The following is a 19,497-nucleotide window of genomic DNA, read 5'->3' as shown; positions in this document are numbered from 1 at the left end:
AATCATTCATTCATTCATCATTTTATTAAATATTGTTTTTTTTTATCATGAGGCTGTGCTGATATTTTTGAAAATCACATAAGGGAGCTTATCATCATAACAATTAAAGAGATTTTACTTATATTCGAGGATCTTGAAAAAAACTCCCTAAAAACATATTGGTGTAAAATCTAAAATGGAAAATTAAATGAGGCCATTTTTGAAAACTAAAATTCAATCCCAATTTTGAATAAATAGTTTCTCATAAGAAAATCCTATTGGGACCAAAAATATGAATTTATTAAATTTGTGAAAATGTTCTGTTTAAAAATTCATTGAAAACTTCATAATTTAAAAATGTTTGGATGCTTTCATAGATGTTGCTCAAAAGCTTAATATTGGGTCAGTGTACATTTTTAAATTATTAAAAATTAATACAAAATATTATATATTCATAATATCGAAAAAAAAACCTGTTCCGAAATAAGGTCTTTATTTATTGTATGAATAAATACTAAGCTTAAAGTTCCTTGTGATTTTTTCAGCACAGTTTTCTCTAGATCTTTTAAAGGTTTCGTGCTTTATTTTTTCATCTTCCATTTTGCTACTTTATTGCGGAGTAATTATATATATATATTTTTTTTATTGAATAGTCTTTAGTTAAAAGCTTTATGAAAAACAACTAAAAAACTAACAATTTGAGTCAAATTTTGGTTTTGTTATAAATCCTTTCTGTATTTTCATATATTATGATATGTTTATGATATTTTATTTAAAAAAAAGAATAATAATACTAAACATTGATGTTAAACCAATTAGCTTTCTTTTATATATTATAGTTTTATAAGGATATTTTTCTTTAACAAACATTTGCCAGACTTATTCATATATGAAAAAAATGATGATGGTGGTTTTTGGTTATATTTATTTTGTCTTACTTCATTTCATCTAGTGATTTCATCAACATTTAAGATAAATATATATAATCTTTAGTGTTTTGTTTTCTTTCGGTGTGGAACGTATTTTTTTGCTTATGGATATATATATTTTTCATGTATATTTTTTTTTTTGTATATAAAATGGATGAAAACTTAAATGCACACATGACAAAGAAATACTTAAATTTCTTCTTTAAAATTAATAAAAATCTATATTTTTCAGTGCACACAAAATTGTGTACCAATTTACCATAAAAAAGAAGTAAACAGGTAACATATGAATGAACCAGCATAATATTATCAATTCGTTGGAGTAAGTGAGAATTTTTTCATTTTCTATTAATATAACTCATACGCATGGATGTCCAAAATTGAATAAAATTAAATTTTTCTAAAGAACCGAACTGATATTGAAAATCCGTTAAGGGATATCATTTCATGCATGCTTTCTTCTATATCTTGTGTTAATATTTGTTATGTGTGCAAATATTTTCACAAACAATTTACATAATAACATTTTATTTTTCGCTGTTTCTTTCTAACATTTATATAATAAAAAGACTTTAGTAACTTGAAATTGCAATATATAATATATACGTTTTATATTTCTTTAAGATTTTTCTCTTTTGTTTTTATATATGATATTCATTTTAATTTTTTCTTTTTTTTAATTATTTCTTGTATATATATTTAAGTTCATATTCTTTTAATATAAGTTTTATTTTATAGGCTTTTTGATATGTTTTAGTTTATTCGAATAAATATTTTTTCTTGAAAATAAAAACAAAAAACAATTATCATAGATACGGCATTGCTATTCCTCTCTCGGTTTGTAAAATGTTTTTAATTTCTTTTTTTTTTTGTTATTTAAAAACTTCTCTTTTTTGGGGAGTGTGTGTGTAAGTTTTTTTTTTCAAAAAGAAAATATATATTATTTACTTATTTATTATTTTTGTATATATATTTTTTTTAAATAACTATACATTTTTTTTGGGGGATTTTTTTCCATTTAGCTGCAGGGCTTTCTATGTGCTAATACTATTTTTTTTTGGTTTATTTGTTTTTTTTTTCTAAAATAAATTGATTAACACATTTTTATATAGTAAATATAAATGGAAGGTTTGTTACTGATAGCATTTATTTATCATTTTTGTTTACTATTTATTATTGGATACCTAGGGACTTAGTTTTGTATCCGGGAAAACCACACATTTAAAGAAAACCATTACGTTTTAGTTGTATTGCAATAAAAGCATTTTTGAAACATTAAATTTTAAAAACTAATATACATAGTTTTGTAACATATATATGTATAATAATAAAATGTGGTCATAAATTTTCTAAAATATTTATAAAGATTTGTTTTTTTTAATTCGTTTTTTTTTGGTTTTTTTTTTCATTGTTCTTGCCGATCCTGCTTCCGCATTTTATTCAAATTTACACATTTGAATGTTTTATTCTTGTTAAGATGTTATTTGAGTCTGAGCTATAGAGAAATGTGTTAAATTAATGGAATTATGTTATAGATAGAGGCATTAGAGAAAAACCTAAAATTTCGAAATTATTATCTTCCTAGAGAAGCTTCAGATAGCGGCAGAAGTTTTTGATTTGCTTTTAGAGAATATTTAACAAAAAATTGTCATAATTAGAAATTTCAAAATAGAAAAAAAACTTTAATGAAAAATTAAACCAAAAATCATCAAAATAAATTTTTTTATTTATTTATTTATTTTTTTGTTGATTTTTTTTTTTTGGTTTGCTTTTTGTAGGATTTTGTTTATGAGTTTGTTGCGAACGGAGTCATATTGTATGGTGAATTTCTTGTCATAGTTTCGGAATGCCCAATATCATTTACTATATGCCTAATAGTAACTGTCATAGGGCGTTCCCAAATATGAATAGAAACTGGGATTGATGGGCAGGGCATGTGCATAATAAAATCCAGAAGCCGGATCTGGTGCTACTCAATCTAAGAAACCTGTGTTGACCAATTTTTCCAAAAAGAACTTCACATCGCCCAATTCAGAATCTTTGATGCCCAACGATTTCAACATACCCAAATCACCATTTTCCACAGCCATAAATACCGATCGTAAATGTTCCAAATCGGATCTGAAAATTATTTATATAATAAAAATGAATTAATAAAAATTTCGATATATATTTTATATATTTTTTTGACATGATTGAAATATCAACTCAAAAAAACGCGATTTAACCAAAAATATTTATATAAATCAGAAAAATTAATGTATCTCCAAAAATTCTGGTCTAGAGATGGACATAATTTTCACTTTAGAAGAATTTCTTTTAAGGTGATTTCATCTAATTCGAAATCAATGCAGTTGATGTATAAAAAAAAATTACTTCCACCCTACAACAAGCCCACGTAAACTGCGTAATTTCTGAACCAAAGTTTTAGTATTTCCGGATACTGGCTAAGCTTTTTTTCTTGTATGTTTCCATGTTCCATGTCCGCCCGAATTTTTCATTTGTTCACTTGGATTTATTTGCTTTTAAAAATGCTATTTCTATAGAAAATTTTGTCAAAATTTTATATCTATAGAAAATTTTGTCAAATTTTTATTTCTATAGATAATTTTGTCAAAATTTTATTTATATAGAAAATGTTGTCAAAATTTTATTGCCATAGAAAATTTTGTCAAAATTTTTGTTTTCTATAGATAATTTTGTCAAAATTTTATTCCTATATACAATTTTGTCAAAATTTTATTTATATATACAATTTTGTCAAAATATTATTTCTATAAAAAATTTTGTCAAAATTTTATTTATATCGAAAATTTTGTCAAAATTTTATTTTCATAGAAAATTTTGTCAAAATTTTATTTTCATAGAAAATTTTGTCAAAATTTAAAGAACAAAACCAACAATAACAAAACTAAAAAAATATTTCTATAGATAATTTTGTCAAAATTTTATTCCAATATACAATTTTGTCAAAATTTTATTTCTATATACAATTTTGTCAAAATATTATTTCTATAAAAAATTTTGTCAAAATTTTATTTCTATAGAAAATTTTGTCAAAATTTTATTTCCATAGAAAATTTTGTCAAAATTTAAAGAACAAAACCAACAATAACAAAACTAAAAAAATATTTCTATAGAAAAATTTGTCAAATTTTTATTTCTATAGACAATTTTGTCAAAATTTTATTCCTATATACAATTTTGTCAAAATTTTATTTCTATATACAATTTTGTCAAAATATTTTTTCTATATATAATTTTGTCAAAATATTATTTCTATAAAAAATTTTGTCAAAATTTTATTTCTATAGAAAATTTTGTCAAAATTTTATTTCGATAGAAAATTTTGTCAAATTTTATTTCGATAGAAAATTTTGTAAAAATTTAAAGAAAAAAACCAACAATAAGAAAACGAAAAAAAATATTTCTATAAAAAATTTTGTCAAAATTTTATTTCTATAGAAAATTTTAGCAAACTTGTATTTTTTTAGAAAATTTTGTTAAAATTTTATTCCTATAGAAAATGTTGTCAAAATATTATTTCTATAGAAAATTTTGTCAAAATTTTATTTCTATAGAAAATGTTGTCAAAATTTTATTGCCATAGAAAATTTTGTCAAAATTTTATTTCCATAGAAAACTGAGTCAAAATTTTATTTCTATTGAAAATTTTGTCAAAATTGTATTTCTATCTAGAATTCTTGTCAAAATTTTATTTTTATAGATAATTTTGTCAAAATTTTATTTCTATAGAAAATGTTGTCAAAATTGTATTGCCATAGAAAATTTTGTCAAAATTTTATTTCTATTGAAAATTTTGTCAAAATTGCATTTGTATCAAGAATTCTTGTCAAAATTTTATTTCTATAGAAAATTTTGTCAAAATTTTATTTCTATAGATAATTTTATCAAAATTTTATTCCTATATACAATTTTGTCGAAATTTTATTTCTATATACAATTTTTTCAAAATATTATTTCTATACAAAATGTTGTCAAAATTTTATTTCGATAGAAAATTTTGTCAAAATTTAAAGAACAAAACCAACAATAACAAAACGAAAAAAAAAAATATTTCTATAGAAAATTTTGTCAAAATTTTATTTCTATAGAAAATTTTGTCAAACTTGTATTTTTTAGAAAATTTTGTCAAAATTTTATTTCTATAGAAAATGTTGCCAAATTTTATTTCTATAGAAAATGTTGTCAAAATATAATTTCTATAGAAAATTTTGTCAAAATTTTATTTCTATAGAAAATTTTGCCAAAATTTTATTTCTATATACAAGCCCATGTAAACTGCATTATTTCTGAACCAAATTTTTAGTACTTCCGGATACTGGCTAAGCTTTTTTTCTTGTATGTTTTTTTATGTTGACATATATGACATATCCTTTGTTCACTTGGATTTATTTGCTTTTAAATATTTTTTTTTGCTTTGGCCACAATTTTGTTCCTCAGCAAGAAAAACTCGTTTTCAGTGTAGTCTCCTTTTCTTCTTATAGAAAAACATTTTTTCCAAGTGTATTTATCCTTTTACTATTACCATCTTAATAGCCTGAACAACTCCCTAATACTATCACATATGAAATGTTAATTAAGTAAGACCATTTTAATAAAATACCCATTAATAGCATTTTGCCACTAAACCTGAAATTACATGGAAAGTCTCTTCTAATATGGGAAAATGAACATTTGGTACTTGGAATTAAAACTAAGGATCGACAATCTAAAATTAAACCACATTGAGAAAATTCACAAATTAAAATGAATTCCATTCCTAAGGATAATATTCCCTCTCTTATGCCAAAGTTTATGGAAAAAGTGTCCTTTTGCTACTTAATAAAGTCCTATAATAATATTATGTTAAATTAAAAACCAAATAGGATGAATACATTTTCTCTAGAGATTTAAAACAGGACACTAAGCCTGACCCATTATATTCTCCCACAAAACGAAAATCCTTATTTTCTTACAGTTCTTCTTAATACCATAGATATCCTTCTTCGATACCCTTAGAAATGTTTACCAAGAAAAAAATGAGGAAAATTTAATCCCTATCAAAAATGTAAGCATGTTTCTTGTCCAGCCGAAAATTCTTATATTTCTGTTTTTTGTTTGCTTTGTGTCACTTTTTGATTTATGCTTCTTTTGTGACCATTGTAGAAACTTACAATAGCTTGTATCTCTCTCTCGAGGGTCTTGTTTATTTTTAATTTGATTTAGTTCCCATTAAGGATTTATTTATTTATATGGGAATGGGTTGGGGGATATCGTGGGAGTTTCGCAAAGCTTTTGGGTTTTCTTTTTGTATGAACATTTTTTTCTTACCTCATTAAATGAAGAGCTGCTCCAAAATCTTCAATGGTTTGCGATTCACTTAAAGCAATGGCCACTTTTTCCACACCTCCTAATGGGGAGAGAGCATCGCGTGCCTTACTACCAAATAATTTTTCCAAATAATTGGGTCCATGTGAGGCTAAGAGACTTTGCAGAAAAGAAGCGGTTTCCTCCACCGGTGGTCGTTTGGCTGAAAGAGATAAACAAATTTGAGGAAAAAATAATTATTTAGTTACTTGCTTAATATTTAATAGGGGATCAAATTAAACGGTGATAAATCTGTTTTCAGTGTTGCCATTTTGGTCCGATCGGACCAAAATTGTTCCAAAAAATTATTCATTTTTAAATTTGGTCCGATGGTCGGACCAAATGTAATTTGGCTAATTTTGGTCCATTTTGGTCAAATCGTCAAATTTTGACAAAATTTTCTGTAGAAATAAAATTTTCTATAGAAATATAATTTTGACAAAAATATATATAGAAATACAATTTTAACAATATTTTCTAAAGAAATAAAATTTTGCCAACATTTTGTACAGAATTAAACTTTAAAAATATTGTATATAGATACAAAATTATGCAAAAAGTTTGTATAGGAAGAAAATTTTGTAAACATTTTATATAGAAATAAAATTTTGCGATTACTGCCGATAGAAATAAAAGTTTGGCAAATTTTCTAAGGAAATAAAATATTGACAAAATATTCTATAGAAATAAAATTTTGATTAAATTTTCTATAGAAATAAAATTTTGGCAAAATTTTGTATAGAAATGAAATTTTGACAAAAATTTCTATAGAAATAAAAATTTTGACAAAATTTTCTATAGCAATAAAATGGTAACAAAACTGTCTATACAAATAAAAATTTTGACAAAATTTTCTATCGAAGTAAAATTTTAACAATATTTTTTATAGAAATAAAATTTTGACAAAATTTTCTATCGAAGTAAAAGTTTGGAAAAATTTTAACTTTTAAATGATTTAATTTGGAAAAATGGTCCGCTGGTATGGATTTTGGTCCAATTTTGGAAAAATGTTGGTCCAAAATAAAAATTCATTGTGGCAACGCTGTCTGTTTTACTATTTATAAAAATAGTCCTTTGAAATAGTTGCATACTTTTAGGAGAAAACATATAGCAAGCAAGTTGCCACTAGAGCCATAAATAATCTACCAAAATTGTTAGAAAATCTTTACCATTTTATTTCTATAGAAAATTTTGTCAAAAATGTATTTCTATAAAAATTTTGTCAAAATTTTATTTCTTTTGACAAAATTTTATTTCAATAAACAATTTTGTCAAAATATCATTTCTATAGAAAATTTTGTGTAAATTTTAATTCGATAGAAAATTTTGTCAAAATTTTATTTCTATAGAAAATTTTGTCAAAATTTTATTTCTACAGAAAATTTTGTCAAAATTTTATTTATATAGAAAATTTTGCCAAAATTTTATTTCTGTAGAAAATTTTGTCAAATTTTTATTTCTATAGAAAATTTTGTCAAAATTTTATTTCTATAGAGAATTTTTGTCAAAATTTTATTTCTATAGAAAATTTTGTCAAAATTTTAGTCCTATAGAAAATTTTGTCAAAATTTTAGACCTATATACAATTTTGTCGAAATATCATTTCTATAAAAATTTTTGTCAAAATTTTATTTCCATAGAAAATTTTGTCAAAATTTTATTTCTATAAAAAATTTTGTCAAAATGTTATTTCTATAGAAATTTTTGCCAAAATTTTATTTCTATATATAATTTTGTCAAAATTTTATTCTTATATAAAATTTTGTCAAAATTTTATTTCTATATACAATTTTGTCAAAATATTATTTCTATATACAATTTTGTCAAAATTTTATTTCTATAGAAAATTTTATCAACATTTTATTTCTATAGAAAATTTTGTCAAAATTGTATTTCTGTATATAATTTTGTCAAAATATCAATTCTATAGAAAATTTTGTCAACATTTTATTTCTATAGAAAATTTTGTCAAAATTTTATTTCCTTAAAAATTTTGTCAACATTTTATTTCTATTGAAAATTTTGTCAAAATTTTATTTCTATAGAAAAGTTTGTCAAAATATTATTTCTATAGAACATTTTATGAAAATTTTATTTCTATAAAAAATTTTGTCAACATTTTATTTCGATAGAAAATTTTGTCAAAATTTTCTTTCTACAGAAAATTTTGTTAAAATTTTATTTCTATAGAAAATTTTGATAAAATTTAATTTTTATAGAAAATTTTGTCAAAATTTTATTTCTATTGAAAATTTTGTCAAAATTGTATTTCTATCGAGAATTTTTGTCAAAATTTTATTTCTATATAGAATTTTTGTCAAAATTTTATTGCTATATACAATTTTGTCAAAATATTATTTCTAAAGAAATTTTTGTCAAAATTTTATTTCTATAGAAAATTTTGTCAAAATTTTATTTCTATAGAAAATTTTGTCAAACTTGTAGTTTTAGAAAATTTTGTCAAAATTTTATTTCTGTAGATAAATTTGTCAATATTTTATTTCTATAGATAATTTTGTCAAAATTTTATATCTATAGAAAATTTTGTCAAACTTGTAGTTTTAGAAAATTTTGTCAAAATTTTATTTCTATAGAAAATTTTGTCAAACTTGTAATTTTAGAAAATTTTGTCAAAATTTTATTTCTGTAGATAAATTTGTCAATATTTTATTTCTATAGATAATTTTGTCAAAATATTATTTCTATAGAAAATTTTATCAAAATTTTATTTCTATAGAAATTTTTGTCAAAATTTTATTTCCATAGAAAATTTTGTCAAAATTTTATTTCTATAGAAAATTTTGTCAAACTTGTATTTTTAGAAAATTTTGTCAAAATATTATTTCTGTAGATAATTTTGTCAACATTTTATTTCTATAGAATATTTTGTCAAAATTTTATTTCTATAAAAAATTTTGTCAAAATGTTATTGCCATAGAAAATTTTGTCAATATTTTATTTCCGTAGAAAATTTTGTCAAAATTTTATTTCTATAGAAAATTTTGTCAATATTTTATTTCCATAGAAAATTTAGTCAAAATTTTATAGAAAAGTCTGTCAACATGTTATTTCTTAAATTTTATTTCTATAGAAATATATAGACCGTCTATTTGTCTCCCTTGGAAGATTAACAACTAGTAAGGAAAGTCTAAAGTCGGGCGGGGCCGACTATATTATACTCTGCACCCCTTTGTAAATCCACATTTTCGATACTATATCCGTCAAATGTGTTGGGTGCAATATATAAAGGTTTTTGTCCCAAATACATACATTTAAATCTGACTCCATCTGAACAAAATTTATGATCTATAGACTTAAAATTTAAGTCGGCTAATGCCCTGTGATGGTACACTATGTTAGTAAAAAAATATGGGAAACATTTTAATCTGAACCAATTTTGAGGCAACTTCGCAAAAGTTTATTTATGATTTATCGGTCGATAAATATGTATTAGAAATAAAGGAAAATTTGAGTCACTTTTACAAGTTTTCGACTTAGCAGTGGCGATTTTATAAGGAAAATGTGGGTATTTTGGTCATTTTTGCCCGAATCGGAAAAGCATATATATGGAAGCTATATAGAAAACTGAACCCATTTCAACCAAATTTGATATGCATACTTAGTATTTTAATTCTACTTCCTGTGCAAAATTTCACGTAAATCGGACTATAACTTTGAACTCTGTGGTTATATGACGGAAAATCGGACGAAAGATATATATGGGAGCTATATCGAAATCAGCACCGATTTCAATAAAATTTAGCACACTTGACTACACTACTAATTGTACTCCTAGTGCAAAATTTCAACCAAATTGGGCAAAAACTCTGGCTTCTGGGGCCATATAAGTCCATATCGGGCGAAAGATATATATGAGAGATATATCTCAATCTGAACCTATTTCAATCAAATTTGGCACACCTGACTATAGTATTTATTGTTCTCCTGCTGCACATTTTCAAGCTAATTAGGATAAAACTCTGGTTTCTGGGGTCATATAAGTCCATATCGGGCGAAAGATATATATGGGAGCTATATCTAAATCTGAACCGATTTCTTCCAAAATCAATAGGGTTCTATTCTGACCCAAAACAGGAACTTGTTCCAAATTTGAAGGCGATTGGACTTAAAGACACTATGTGTCTATCTCGTCTCCTTCTGGGTGTTGCAAACATATGCACTAAGTTATAATACCCTGTTTCACAGTGTATAAAAGTGTATAAAAATGACCGATACGGTCCATATTAGTAATCTTAGGGCCAGTTTCTCAATGTCTTGTTATTAGTTATCGTGTCGATAAAACAGCTGATCCCATACAAAAATTTTACTAACCGGAGGTCTATCCACCGGTTAAAATTAATCGGAGGATGAGAAACTGGCCATTAGCATGTTAAGATTTGTCAACTACTACATAATTATTATCATTTATAATGGTATGATTTTTGGAAATTCCTTAAAGTATGCTACAATTGATATGTTTTGAATTTTGAGTAAAGACAAAAACCTACAATAGATCTATATCACCAGTGAAGGCACAAAACTATTGAGGCGTAGTTACATATAAGGCGGATTTACATAATAATAATATATCTTGAACGATCTTAAACGCGATTATAATTTTAATCGGCATGAAAATATGCCTACCGAAATAACCCATATTTTATATTTTAATTGATTCGGAAACAGGTACCGGCTAAATCTACCACGGTGTGTTTATCCATATCATATCCCATCAAAAAAGTGGAAGTTGTTTCAAATCTACTTTTAATCGTAATCGTTTTTTAAAGTATAGTGACAAATTTAAACTCCTCCGATTTACTTGAAATTTACAGACGACATGAAGAAGGAGGTTATTTAATTAATATATTTCTGATATTTAGACGGACAGGATTACCTCACCATTGTCCTACATTTTTAGATTTTTTGTTTTAAGTTTCCAATAATGTTGACAAAAAAATCCCTTCTATATTTTCGATATTTGATTGGAGAATGTTATATCCTTTTTGAAAATAATAGAGCAAAATTTAGATTTTGTGGCAATTTGGAGGGATGGTGGTCCTTAAATAGATACCTAATTTTTGGAAATTTGCATGGGAGCGAAAACTCCAGAAGCTTGCTACACTTTTTTTTTTACTGATAGATTCACGAAATTTGGTGATCCAGAGATTAAAACTGGAAACAATTTCACAAATTAACATTTCAACCCTTTTCAAAAAAATCCGCAATCTAATTGCCTCTGTATATATGGTAGTCGTTTATAACTTTTCTCTGTTAATAACTTTTTGTTCCTCATAGAATTTTAATTTGATATGCAAAATGCAATTTAAATCGAATAAAAAAAAAACAAATTTTTCCAATTCCAAAAATCTTTTCTTCAACCCCATTCATCTTATCTCCATGTATTGTTAAAATATTGATCAGCATTTCAAGTTTGAAATTTATTACTGAGAATCCGGAAAACGTTTGCACAACTAGAAATCAAAGTACATAAATATTGCAGCCAATGTAGTGCACATAGACCACACTCCAAAAATCTGTTTCGTTAACCAGAAATCCTATTATCCATTTCGAACAATTGTCCTTTGAATACAGTAGTGAATTATTATGGGAATGATGCTCAAAAAATTCTGCTAAGAATGAAACTGGGAATGCTCATGAAATAAAATTGTAGGAAAAAAAAGGATTATTGTTTTAGTTCCCTAGAATGAAATTGAGAACATGCAAGATGCTAAGAAATGGAGTCGAATATATCTCCATTTTCAAATTCCCATAACCCTGCACTCCAATTAGATCTACCATTAGTACAATATTGTTGCTTTCTTTCATTTCTACCCCATATCGTCGAGTATTATGACCCTGAGTTTTTTGCTTATGGAAAAAATTTCCTTAAGGATTTTCGTTTCTTGGAACAAGGCAATGTTCTTGTGCTTATATTTCCACTTACAAAAGCTGAAAGAAATGTGAGAAAAACTCTACAAAAATTCTTCGTTAAGCATATTTGCATATCTTCATGCTTGAAACTTTAACTCATCCATATGCATCCAGGCATTGTAGAGTACACAAGAAAAAGACAAAAAGTCTTCTTGATTACATTCCCATGTCAGTTGCCCTCCACTCAATGGCAGTTTGCTGGAACGATAATGTCAACATCAACATATACCGCAACAGTGCATCTGGAGTCATCACCATCAACATTTCTGGCTACGAGCACTATGTGGTGGATTAGTTATGCAAATTGTGGAATATATACCCGATTGCCTTTAAAGCTAGCTAACTTTATCGTGGTCATATAAAATGACTTTATGAACTTTAACACAAATTTAAAATGCCCACGATGAAATTCCAAGGATTTGCAGTAAAGTGGATTGGATGAAGTCAAGTATTGAAGTAGATGGTGAGATAAGATGAAAACTGATGAAAGTTCAGTAGAGTGATAAAAATCGGTGAATGAAAACCGATGCACTGGCTTATCTTCTTATACCGATTGTTGGTTATGTTAAAAATCTCACATTCGGTGGATCGGTACAACCGTTATTTTCAAGACTTCAATAATTGGCTTTGGGATTTTGAATTTTTAATGTAAAATTCTCAATTAATTGGCAAATAAAAATTAATAAATTGCAATAAATCCCTCGTAAATGGATGAAACATACATGCGAATTAAAAAAAAAAAACAACAAATTGTGATCATTTTTCAATAAATTATGCAATTTTTCTTTGATTGTTTACGGAAATAATATTACATTTTCCTTTTTATGAAACCCGGTTCAACCGGGTTGTGAAAAACATTATGTTTGTTTTAACTTAGAAAACTTCAAATTTTTGCGTGATCCATTTTTGGTAATTTCAAAGGACAACATTTTAATAAAATTTTCTTTAAGGGCAAAATTTCAATGAAATTTTCTCTAAGGACAAAATTTTAATGAAATTTTATCTAAAGGCAAAATTTCTATGAATTTTTTTCTAATGAAACAAATTCTATGAAATTTGTTCCAGAGATAAAATTTCTATGAAATTTTCTTTAAATGAATAATTTCTATGAAACCTTCTTTAAGGACACAATTTCTATGAAATTTTCTCTAAGGACAAAAATGTTCTGAAATTTTCTGTAAAGACAAAATTTCTATGAATTTCTATGAATGTTTGTCTAAAATAAAATTTCTATAAAATTTTCTCTAAAATAAAAGTTCTATAAAATTTTCTCTAAAATAAAATATCTATGAAATTTTCTCTATGAAATTTTATCTAAAGATAAAATTTCTACGAAATTTTCTCTAAAGAAAAATGTCTATGAAATTTTCTCTAAAGGCAAAATTTCTATGAAATCTTCTCTAAAGATACAATTTTTAAGAATTTCTATGAAACCTTCTCTAAAGAAAAATTTCTATGAAATTTTCTCTAAGGACAAACATTCTATGAAATTTTCTCTGAGGACAAAATTTCTATGATATTTTCTCTGAAGACAAAATTTCTATGAATTTCTATTAAAGTTTCTCTAAAATAAAATGTATATAAATTTTTTTTTCTAAAATTGCGGTTTTTTGATATCAGCTTAAAACCATGCCTTGACTAAACTACAAGTGTATCTTAACCAACAGAGGAAAAGAATGTTTGTCAAATTTATTTGGGCAAAGCACTATAGACGTGCGTCCATCCAAGCACGTTTCGGAATTACCACATTCCTCATCAGCATCTTCTACTTGCAGCAAAACTATCAACCAATTATCAGAATAAATTCAGGCAGTTCATTAAACCCAACAATGAACCACACTTGAAACTTCCGAAAAAAGGTTTTGCATGAAAGTCGGCTTATGCCGAAATAAATTCGTACAAACATATCTCTTTTCCTATGCCACTGTCAAATCATCGATTTGAGTGCAGTTGCCTGGGTTTATTCTGAGCGTGCTTCCTCTTTCTTTCATTCGTTTTGTTTTGTTATTGTTGCTTTTGTTCTTTAAGCATTGTTGTTGTTTTTTGATTTCAGCTTTTTCTAAAATAAAATTTCTGTGAAATTTTCTCAAAAGATAAAATTTCGATGAAATTTTCTTTAAAGGCATAATTTTTATGAAACCTTCTCTAAGGACAAAATTTCTATGAAATTTTCTCTAAGGAAAAAAATTCTCTGAAATTTTCTCTAAAGACAAAATTTCTATGAATTTCTATGAAAGTTTCTCTAAAATAAAATTTCTATAAAATTTTCTCTGAAATAAAATTTCTATGAAATTTTCTCTAAAGACAAAATTTCTATGAAATTTTCTCTAAAGATAAAATTTCTATGAAATTTTCTCTACAGAACAAATGTCTATGAAATTTTCTCTAAAGGCAAAATTTCTATGAAATCTTCTCTAAAGATAAAATTTCTATGAAACCTTCTCTAAGGACAAAATTTCTATGAAATTTTCTCTAAGGACAAAAATTCTCTGAAATTTTCTCTAAAGACAAAATTTCTATGATATGTTCTCTGAAGACAAAATTTCTATGAAAGTTCCTCTAAAATAAAATTTATATAAAATTTTCTCTAAAATCAAAAATTCTTTGATATTTTCTCTAAAGAAAAAATTTCTATAAAATTTTATCTAAGGGAAATTTTTTATGAAATTTTCTCTAAGCACAAAATTTCTATCAAATTTTCTGTAAAGACAAAATTTCTATGAAAAAGACAAAATTTCTGTGAAATTTTCTCTAAAGACCAAATTTCTATGAAACTTTCTCTAAAGACAAAATATCTATAAAAAATTCTTTAAGGACAAAATTCCTATGAAATTTTTTCAAAAGACAAAATTTCTATGAAATTTTTTCTAAAGGCAAAATTTCTATGAATTTTTCTTTAAAGACAAGATTTCTATGAAATTTTCTCTAAAGGCAAAATTTCTATGAAATTTTCTCTAAAAGCAAAATTTCTATGAAATTTTCTCTAAAAGCAAAATTTCTATGAAATTTTCTCTGAAGACAAAATTTCTATGAATTTCTATGAAAGTTTCTCTAAAATAAAATGTATATAAAATTTTCTCTAAAATAAAATATCTATGAAATTTTCTTTAAAGGCATAATTTCTATGAAATTTTCTCTAAAGACAACATTTCTATGAATTTCTATAAAAGTTTCTCTAAAATAAAATTTCCATGAAATTTTCTCTAAAGACAAAATTCCTATGAATTTTACTCTAAAGACAAAATTTCTATGAAATTTTCTTTAAGGACAAAATTTCTATGAAATATTCTCTAAAGATAAAATGTCTAAGAATTTCTATGAAAATTTCTCTAAAATAAAATTTCTATGAAATTCTCTCTAAAATAAAATTTACACGAAAACTTATCTAATGATAAAATTTCTATGAAATTTTTTCTAAAGATAAAATTTTTATGAAATTTTCTTTAAAGATAAACTCTCTATGAAATTTTCTTTAAAGGCAAAATTTCTATGAATTTTTTTAGAGAAAAATTTTCTATGGAATTTTTGTCTAAAGAAAAATTTTTATGAAATTTTCTCTAAAGAAATAATTATATAAAATTAAGACAACTATTAAGACAACATTTCTATGAAATTTTTTTAAAGGCAAAGTATCTATGAACATTTCTTTAAAGAAAAAATTTCTATGAAAAAAAAATTCTATGAAATTTTTTACGACAATATTTCTATGAAATTTTTTCTAAAGTTCTTATAAAATTTTCTCTTAAAACGACATTTCTATGAAAATTTCTTTAAGGACAACATTTCTATGAAATTTTCTCTTACGACAAAATTTCTATAAAATTTTCTCTTAAAACAACATTTCTATGAAATTTTCCTTAAAAACAAAATTTCAATGAAATTTTCTTTAAAGACAAAATTTCTATGCAATTTTCTCTAAAGAAAAAATGTCTATATAATTTTCTCTAAAGCAAAATTTCTATGAAATTTTCTCCAAAAACCAAAATTTCTATGAAATTTTCTCTAAAAGCACAATTTCTATGAAATTTTCTCTAAAGACGAAATTTCTATAAATTGTTCTTTAAGCGAAATTTTTTATGAAATTTTCTCTAAGCACAAAATTTCTGTTAAGACAAAATTTCTATGAAAGATTCATTGAAGACAAAATTTCTGTGAAATTTTCTCTAATGACCAAATTTCTATGAAACTTTCTCTAAAGACAAAATATCTATAAAAAATTCTTTAAGGACAAAATTCCTATGACATTTTTTCAAAAGACAAAATTTCAATGAAATTTTTTCTAAAGACAAAATTTCTATGAAATTTTCTTTAAAGACAAAATTTCTATGAAATTTTTTTACAGACAAAATTTCTGTGAAATTTTCTTTAAAGACAAAATTTCTGTGAAATTTTCTCTAAAGGCAAAATTTCTGTGAAATTTTCTCTAAAGACAAAATTTCTATAAAATTTTCTCTAAAAACAAAATATCTATAAAAAATTCTTTAAGGACAAAATTCCTATGAAATTTTTTCAAAAGACAAAATTTCTATGAAATTTTTTCTAAAGGCAAAATTTCTATGAATTTTTCTTTAAAGACAAGATTTCTATGAAATTTTCTCTAAAGGCAAAATTTCTATGAAATTTTCTCTAAAAGCAAAATTTCTATGAAATTTTCTCTAAAAGCAAAATTTCTATGAAATTTTCTCTAAAGACAACATTTCTATGAATTTCTATAAAAGTTTCTCTAAAATAAAATTTCCATGAAATTTTCTCTAAAGGCAAAATTTCTATGAAATTTTCTCTAAAAGCAAAATTTCTATGAAATTTTCTTTAAAGGCATAATTTCTATGAAATTTTCTCTAAAGACCACATTTCTATGAATATCTATAAAAGTTTCTCTAAAATAAAATTTCCATGAAATTTTCTCTAAAGACAAAATTCCTATGAATTTTACTCTAAAGACAAAATTTCTATGAAATTTTCTTTAAGGACAAAATTTCTATGAAATATTCTCTAAAGATAAAATGTCTAAGAATTTCTATGAAAATTTCTCTAAAATAAAATTTCTATGAAATTCTCTCTAAAATAAAATTTACACGAAAACTTATCTAATGATAAAATTTCTATGAAATTTTTTCTAAAGATAAAATTTTTATGAAATGTTCTTTAAAGATAAACTCTCTATGAAATTTTCTTTAAAGGCGAAATTTCTATGAATTTTTTTTAGAGAAAAATTTTCTATGGAATTTTTGTCTAAGGAAAAATTTTTATGAAATTTTCTCTAAAGAAATAATTATATAAAATGGTCTATTAAGACAACATTTCTATGAAATTTTTTTAAAGGCAAAGTATCTATGAACATTTCTTTAAAGAAAAAATTTCTATGAAAAAAATTCTATGAAATTTTTTACGACAATATTTCTATGAAATTTTTTCTAAAGTTCTTATAAAATTTTCTCTTAAGACGACATTTCTATGAAAATTTCTTTAAGGACAACATTTCTATGAAATTTTCTCTTACGACAAAATTTCTATAAAATTTTCTCTTAAAACAACATTTCTATGAAATTTTCTTTAAAAACAAAATGTCAATGAAATTTTCTTTAAAGACAAAATTTCTATGCAATTTTCTCTAAAGAAAAAATGTCTATATAATTTTCTCTAAAGCAAAATTTCTATGAAATTTTCTCCAAAAACCAAAATTTCTATGAAATTTTCTCTAAAAGCAAAATATCTTTGAAATTTTCTCTAAAGACGAAATTTCTATAAATTGTTCTCTAAGCGAAATTTTTTATGAAATTTTCTCTAAGCACAAAATTTCTATGAAAATTTCTGTTAAGACAAAATTTCTATGAAAGATTCATTGAAGACAGAATTTCTGTGAAATTTTCTCTAAAGACCAAATTTCTATGAAACTTTCTCTAAAGACAAAATATCTATAAAAAATTCTTTAAGGACAAAATTCCTATGACATTTTTTCAAAAGACAAAATTTTTATGCAATTTTTTCTAAAGACAAAATTTCTATGAAATTTTCTTTAAAGACAAAATTTCTATGAAATTTTTTTACGGACAAAATTTCTGTGAAATTTTTTTTTAAAGACAAAATTTCTGTGAAATTTTCTCTAAAGGCAAAATTTCTGTGAAATTTTCTCTAAAGACAAAATTTCTATAAAATTTTCTCTAAAGACCAAATTTCTATGAAACTTTCTCTAAGGACAAAATATCTATAAAAAATTCTTTAAGGATAAAATTCTTATGAAATTTTTTCAAAAGACAAAATTTCTATGAAATTTTGTTTAAAGGTAAAATTTCTTGAAATTTTCTTAAAAACAAAATTTCTATGAAATTTTCTTTAAAGACAAAATTTCTGTGAAATTTTCTTTAAAGACAAAATTTCTGTGAAATTTTCTTTAAAGACAAAATTTCTATGAAATTTTCTCTACAGGCAAAATTTCTGTAAAATTTTCTCTAAAGACAAAAAATCTATGACATTTTCTCTAAAGACAAAATTTCTATAAAATGTCCTCTAAAGACAAAATTTCTATGAAATTTTCTCTAGAAACAAATTGTGCTCAAGGTCACCACAATTTCATTGTTTAAAAAAAACTCGAAATCGTAACAAAATTCATTAATATTTTTGAGAAATTTCTCAACGAAGTAGTGAATTTACCACCTTGTATTGATGTATATTAATTTTAATAAATCCTCTCTGGGATAATACAAGTGAAGATATGATTATGACCAAGGTTTCCATAAGCAAACATCGCTGTATTGTCAACTATGCGTAATGAAAAATGACACAGGAGTATTAACAGGACATTCGTGGCAGACAACCATGTGTTGAGATGTATAGTCACGGGCTACTTTACAACTTGAAGGTTGTATGATTTATTAGGTTTGTTTATTGATGTTGAGGAGGTTGTAGAATTTGTCTACATCCCATCTACACGCGTGTAAACAATACCCATAATAGGAGAATACCAAGAAAATTGCAATTTCACTTTACATTTATGCTTTGGGGGGCAATATAAACATTAAGGAGAGTCCAATGTTTAGACACCAACAAAGGACATTCATAATAAGGAGTAGTGTGGTGAATTGGAGAAAATATTGGAGTCATAAATGTAAAAAAAATATTTGGGTTTAAAGCTTTAATTAATTTGAAATCATTAAAAATTAAAAAATTGTTTTAATTACACTGAAAAAAAAATATTGTCGTGAGGCTAAAGATTTTATGTTCCCAAAATGCGAATTTTGCTTAACATAGCAGATAATTAGACGATTCGACTTAAAAATGGGCATTTTTA

General features: G+C 24.4%; 1 protein-coding gene across 1 annotated transcript in view; it reads right to left on the bottom strand.

Annotated features, from left to right (window-relative positions):
- Position 1: 1 nt before the first annotated feature.
- The window catches only part of LOC142222363 (IDLSRF-like peptide), a 286,735-nt gene continuing 267,239 nt past the window's right edge, over positions 2-19,497 (bottom strand). Inside the window, exons 5-6 of the mRNA XM_075292482.1 lie at positions 6,243-6,441; positions 2-3,029 (exon numbers count right to left, since the gene is read on the bottom strand). Of these exons, the coding sequence (XP_075148597.1) occupies positions 2,882-3,029; positions 6,243-6,441 (347 nt within the window). The 3' untranslated portion in view covers positions 2-2,881. The remainder of the gene's footprint in view (positions 3,030-6,242; positions 6,442-19,497) is intronic.

This window comes from Haematobia irritans, chromosome 1, assembly GCF_050003625.1.
Source record: "Haematobia irritans isolate KBUSLIRL chromosome 1, ASM5000362v1, whole genome shotgun sequence".
NCBI classification, from domain to species: domain Eukaryota; kingdom Metazoa; phylum Arthropoda; class Insecta; order Diptera; family Muscidae; genus Haematobia; species Haematobia irritans.
This window is presented reverse-complemented; position numbering and strand designations above follow the sequence as displayed.